Source organism: Cyprinodon variegatus, unplaced genomic scaffold (assembly GCF_000732505.1).
Source record: "Cyprinodon variegatus isolate N-32 unplaced genomic scaffold, C_variegatus-1.0 Scaffold193, whole genome shotgun sequence".
NCBI classification, from domain to species: domain Eukaryota; kingdom Metazoa; phylum Chordata; class Actinopteri; order Cyprinodontiformes; family Cyprinodontidae; genus Cyprinodon; species Cyprinodon variegatus.
Window position 1 is genome coordinate 497,749 of NW_015150646.1, and position 6,385 is coordinate 504,133.

Sequence of the window (6,385 nt, forward strand, 5' to 3'; positions counted from 1 at the left end):
TGATCTGGTGAACTGTAAAGTGCCTTGAGGTGACGTGTTGTGAATTGGCGCTATATAATAAACTGAAATGAATTGAATCTTTGGTCTGTCTGAGAAAACTCAAAACCTTGAACCTGGTGGCACTTTTCCTTTCTGTGTATTTTCTAGGAAGTCAGCTGTCACTCTCTTCAGTTATTAAACAGGTGGGGGTTTGTGGGCTTCTTGGTCTGATGCAGTGTTTGCAGATGGTCTGGGCTGGTCAGGGTATCTGCTCATTGGCTGCTGTAAAGTCTCAAAAAAAGGGTAGATTGCTGAACTTCAACTAAGAAATGCTGTTTTGTTTGTTGCTGTTTGAATTAGACTTAAACTGATGCAGTTGACCCGTTTAATCATTTTAAATGGAAACTGCTTGATCCAGTTTAAGTTTTAAAAGCTAGGTGATTAGGCGGAGCTGATATTTGTGGATTTATGACACAGGCTTGCTGTGTAAGGAACTATTAATAACAGTGCAGTTTAGTTTTGGTTGACCTACCATTCACTGTGATGTAAACACAATAGTACTGGCTTAAGCTGTACATTTCTAGATAAAGCCACCATACAGCCACTGCTGCTTTTTCTGTGTGTAGTTTTTCCACAACATAGAAAGTTTTCCTAGACCAGTTCAGCTTTGTTTTTGCGTGTCTCCGATTTTACCTCAGATGGACGGTTGATAATGACAGATGTTGGCTAGAACTTAGCTTGAGTTGTTAGAAACAAGTCTTTCCTTTCCACTGTCGCCACATGCATTCACAGGATAAGGAATTGCTGCAAAGTAAAGGACTCCATGAAACCGGTTTGCTTTCCTTAAATATGATTTAGATTAAAAGGGAATATATATATAATTAAATGATTATTAAATTCTTCAAAAGTTAAATCGTTCTTTCTTGCAAAATTGAGACCTTAGATAGATGTGTTTGGATTTGGCCCCATATAGAACATAACATAGAATCTAACTTAATGCAAACCCAACAGTAATGCTGCTGAGGCATCCTCTGCATACCGTATGCTTCCTTTACTAACTCGTTCTGGCTGACTTTGACTAAGCTCGTCCAGTCACCTTTTATTGCTTCAGCAGGACAGAAGAGGTGACTGATCTCAACACATATCTCTGCCAATTCATGACTTTCGTATTTTTGCAAATCATTGCATCTACCCCCCTTTTGGTGGTCTTTAAATTGGAGGTTCTGCATTTTAATCATCGAGAGGCTTTTTAATTTAAAGCTGATAGCACGCTGAATGGTTCCTCTCCTTTTAGCCTCAAAGCTTACAATGTATAGAAGAATTTCTGCTCCCGATTAGATAAGGTCCTGTTACGTACTCCTCCCTGCAACAATCTGAGATCTAAAATTAAAGAGCAACTCCTCCCTCAATCATGCACTGACACTTCTTATTTTTGTGATTTAAGGGGACATTTTATTGACTTGCATTCATTTTATATGGCCTAACTATTAACTTGATTACCTTACCATCACAAATTACTACCGATCTTAAAGACAGCTGACTTAATCCCTGACTCTAATTCCTCTAAATCTCTTAAGTTATCCTTTTATCACCTTACCAGGACAGCTAGTCACCCAGCCTAATGTCAGTAGAACTAATGTCTAATCATAATCATTTAAAATTGAAAAACTTAACAGACCTTAATCAATAATCACAACTTGGTTGAATTAAACCAAAATACTCTTAATTTTAATTCTATAATCCGAAAACGTAACCCTTATACCCTTATCTGATCCGCAATTACTTAAATTTTATAATATGTATACTGGTCTGACTATGGATTTGAGAGAGATACCAACAAACGTGCACTGATCGGTGCAATGCCTTTGATCCTCTAACCAACTGCCCTAGTTGTCATTGAGAGAGTGTCTAACCCCTAACTATTACCAACATATACCTAACCCTAAACGTCTTAGTCCTAAACCTAACCCCGGCTCAAAGAAAACAACTTTACCACGATTTTGGTCCCCATAAGGACATAGGTCCCCATGACATAACTGTATAAACGGATTAAAGTCCCCACACTGTCATAAAAACAAAGCTTTTATTTTATTTAAAGCTTGAAATAATGCTTTTTGTTTCTGAAAACATCTTTTCAGTTATGATTATTAGCAGAGGAGTTTCTGAAGCTTTTCAGATTTCATTTTTGAACAGCCCGGCTATGTTTTAGAGACACAGATATTTTTAATCCTTTAAAAGTATTTATATTGAAAGTATTAATCTCTCTTACAGTCATTTCAGATAGAGACACACCCTTTAGCTTGTCATCGTCCCAACCCAGAAAAACACTGAAAACTCCCACTGCCCACATTTATCCTTGCAGAACAATTGCACCTTATATTGGAGCTAAATTATAATTCTACTGCAATCAATAGGGGCCCATGTAAACTGGGGGCCCTTTGGAAGATGAGGGGAGAATGAATTCATTTTTTTTTTAAACCATGGTCGCAACTATTAACCTTTTGAAAAATCTTATCCATCAGCCTAAACATATATCAAGTCTTAACTTTTTGAAATAGAATAAAAAAAAATAATATTAATTTTGGTGCAGTTGGGTCCAGCAAAAGCTGGAGTGTTAAATTCCCATTAAATGAGGACTAACACCTCTAGTATCTGTCTAAATAAAGCTTCACACATCATGCAACCTTTAGGCCACACTAATTAGCAAATGGTGACAATGCTGAGGGAGGCACCTTGGCTCAGTCTGCAGCTGCTCCAAAGATTAGCTGCTGTATTCTTAAGAACACTAATGATCCATACAATAAGAGCGTCTAAAAAAAGCCATTATTGTAACTCCTGCCTTTATGTTCCACAGAAAGTTAAAGACAATTGACCGCACATCCTGATTTTCCTGCTTTTATTCCTGTTTTCTCCTTCAGGGAGAGGACACTAACTGTGCAGACCATCATCTCATCGGAAGTCCCACAAGAAGACCGAGATGAGGAGAGTGGACCGCTCCCAGGCTCCAGTCTCTCACATGAGTCATGTTAATGCCAAGGAAATACAGCGAAAAAACGGATGAGGATAAGCTTCTAAAGATGTCGCTTTAAGAAATGCTTTCATCAGAACATTTTAACCAGGACGTGCAGCTATTAAAAAACCAACAGAACGCACTGGTTTATTATTTCCCTTTCGTCTGGTGCTTCCTCTAAGTTCTCAGATTGATGAACTCCTTGGACATCATGGTAACTAATCAGGTTACAGTCCCTCTGAATTTGACCTCCTGCGTCTTTTGGGACTATGCTGATTGCTATGGAGGATACATTTGAGCATGGAGCCAACTGGGGATTGTTTCATTCATGCTGTGGAGAGTTTAACCAAAAGATTCTGGTCCATTTATATTCCTTCCACTGACATCAGAAGAAGGAATGACAGTTACAGTCATCTAAAGACATTTTATATCCCAGGAGAGGAAATTATGGTTGTTTGTAATGAAAACAAGACTATCTTTGTGTAAAAAGTACTTTAAGTTATTTGTATAGACATAACGAGATCTAAAACATTTTTTTAATTAAGTATTTCTTTATTCCCCTGTATTTTATACAATGTTAGAGGAAAAAATGGCCAAAAATTAGGAACCAAGTGCATTTTTATGAGAGAGGAAAACATGATATAAATGTATACAGCCGCATATTCACTATTAGGTTCCTTCGTTTGAGGGGGAAATTTCCATTGCATGTATTTAATGATAAAAGGCTAATTTAGGCCACTGTTTATAGTTTTTTTTTTTTTTTTCAATGTCTAGCCTTGGGGGAAAAAAAAGGAAGCTAGACTTTATAACATCCCTTTTTTAAGTGTAGTGAAAAACAGATGGTCCTCTTTCTGCTTGTTTATCTGCAACTTGTTTATTTAAAACTAGCATATCCCCTTTTATGAAGTATTTAAGCAATAAGCTAAATTACATCTCAGAATGTGAACTTTCTCAACTGTTTTTAATTGTGAAAGCCAGAAAAATAAAATATATATATATATTTAAAACATTACATTTTTAGTCTAATTTATTCCCTTTGCCTTGTTGTGACCTGCATAGTCATAAAAACAAAGTGCCTTAAAAAAGACTTTTCTCACACCAAATGTTGAAGATGATCAAATGTATTTAGAAATCTAACAGAGTGAATACAAAATACAAAGGGTGAAAATTCACAAACCACACCCAGCTGGAGACACAAAATTCCCTGAAATAGGACCCATCTGACAACACGAAGTAGGCTACCGGGATTCTGAAGCCATTCTGAGCTAGGAGTTCAGATCAAAGCTTCTGCTTTGGCCCGTTTACAAAAACAAACAAAAAAATACTTTGAGATGGAATAGAAGGAGAAAATCTTGGAAGGCATGTTTGTGGTTATATCAGGGGAGTGGCGGCTTTGTGATTAGGGCATAGAGTATCCTGAGGTTCTGAGATCGAGCCCCACTCCCACAGACTGCCACTCTGGGTCTCTGAGCAAGATCCTTAACCCCTGATTGCTCCCCGGGCGCCCCACGATGGCAGCCCACTGCTCCCCAAGGTGATGGGTTAAATGCAGAGGTAAATTTCTCCAATGGGAGACCAATAAAGTTCAATCAGGCATAAAACTAATTTGCCTCGTGGTAAAAGAACGTTGTATCTAACCTCCCTTCTTTAGGACCTGGATAACTTGTTTTAATGAAGGAACCGTAACTCTTGATCACTAGCAGGAGATTAAATTCAATGAACTTTGGGTAAGGCAGTTAAAAAATTCAAATCACAACCTCAAGACTAATTCTACATTGTTAAAATGGCTTAGGTGCTGCCTTGGAAATTTGTTGAATTAAAATATTTGCATTAAAAGTGGGCATATATTTCACGGTACAGATAAAAGATCTCTGGTACCTTATGGCTGTTTCTTCTGCAATAGGTGGCTAAACCAGGTCACAGTTGAATAGATTAAATCAATGTATTATCTCATTGGGGGGAGTGTTGGTCTAGTGGTTAGAGCAGTGCGCTTGTGTTCTGAGAAGGTTACAAGGTTGTTCAATCCAAACACCCTCCACTCTGGGTCCCTGAGAAAGACTCTTAACCCCACACTGCTGCCAGGGCGCACATTGTTAAATGCAGAGGGGATGGGTTACATGCAGAGGCTAATTTCTCCAGTGTGAGATCAATGAGGTTCAATCATTATTATTAGTAATCCGTGTATTAGCTTCATTAGCTCAGTTTGGCTAACATGGCAAACTGATTTGGATCAAAAAGCAGGAAATTGCATTGGCAATTCTACTGTATTATTAAAAAAAAATTCAATTGTATATCTTTTGAATAAAGTCGTCAAACACAACCATGTTACTTTTACCCTTCAAAACACTTGACACCACTCGTTTAGTAGTTAGTGAAACAGCAAGATTACAATTTTTTTTTCTGCCACGCTTTATCCCTGCTGGGGTTGCGAGGGGTGCTGGTGCCTATCTCCAGCGGTCCACGGGGGAGAGGTGGGGTCCACCCTGGATAGGTCACCAGTTCATCGTAGGGCAACACAGAGACAAACAGCCATTCACGCACACACTCATACCTAAGGAGAATTTAGAGAATCCAGTTAACTTAACAGTCATGTTTTTTGACTGTGGGAGGAAGTCGGAGTACCCGGAGAGAACCCACACATGCTCAGGGAGAACATGCAACCTCCATTGAGAAAGATCCTGGGCCAAGAATTAAACCTGAAACCTTGTTGCTGCAAGGCAGCAGTGCCACCCACTGCACCAATGAGCAGCCCAAGATAAAAAAAAAGTAAAATGTCATTTAATATGTAAAGCTTTGATCCGTTTTTTAAATCCAAGTTTGCTTTACTGGCTGCGTTCTGATAGACATCAAAATACAGAAGTCAAAGAAATGTAGCCGCTTAATAAAAGTGCAAACAGTTCCTAGTTAACTGTTTACCTAGAAATATTTGCTTATATTTCAACTGTATCCTTCATCCCTTTATTGGAGAATAGAGGAAGGTTTGACCACTTTTCCAAAATCCAGTTTAAAAGCAGGAAACATTTAAATCTGAAAAAGAATAATCAGTTTAACTTTAGAAATTGATATTATGCGACTTCAGAATTACTTTCTAAATTATATTAGCCAACATTTGAATTCATGTTATCACTAAAATCTTAATGGTGACATGATAACCTACATTTCATATGATTTATTTTGATAACACATGGCTTATCACACCTCCCAACACTTGACGGTTTGGCTGTTATGATAAAGTAGGTTAGCTTGACAAATAGAAGGCAGTATTTGAAAACAATCATGTCTTAAAAACCCAATGTTTTAAAGCTTTCATTACATTTATATAAGGTTTAAATAATTTGTCTCTTTTTACAATCAGAGCTAAATTTACTATTCACAGTACACTGTTACAAAGGCCAC

At 37.7% G+C, this 6,385-nt stretch overlaps 1 protein-coding gene across 1 annotated transcript in view; it reads left to right on the top strand.

Moving 5' to 3' along the window:
- The window catches only part of LOC107087743 (olfactory receptor 2A25-like), a 6,305-nt gene extending 2,343 nt beyond the window's left edge, over window positions 1-3,962 (top strand). Inside the window, exon 2 of the mRNA XM_015379476.1 lies at window positions 2,898-3,962. Coding sequence (XP_015234962.1) covers window positions 2,898-3,009 — 112 coding nt within the window. The 3' untranslated portion in view covers window positions 3,010-3,962. The remainder of the gene's footprint in view (window positions 1-2,897) is intronic.
- Window positions 3,963-6,385: the final 2,423 nt, after the last annotated feature.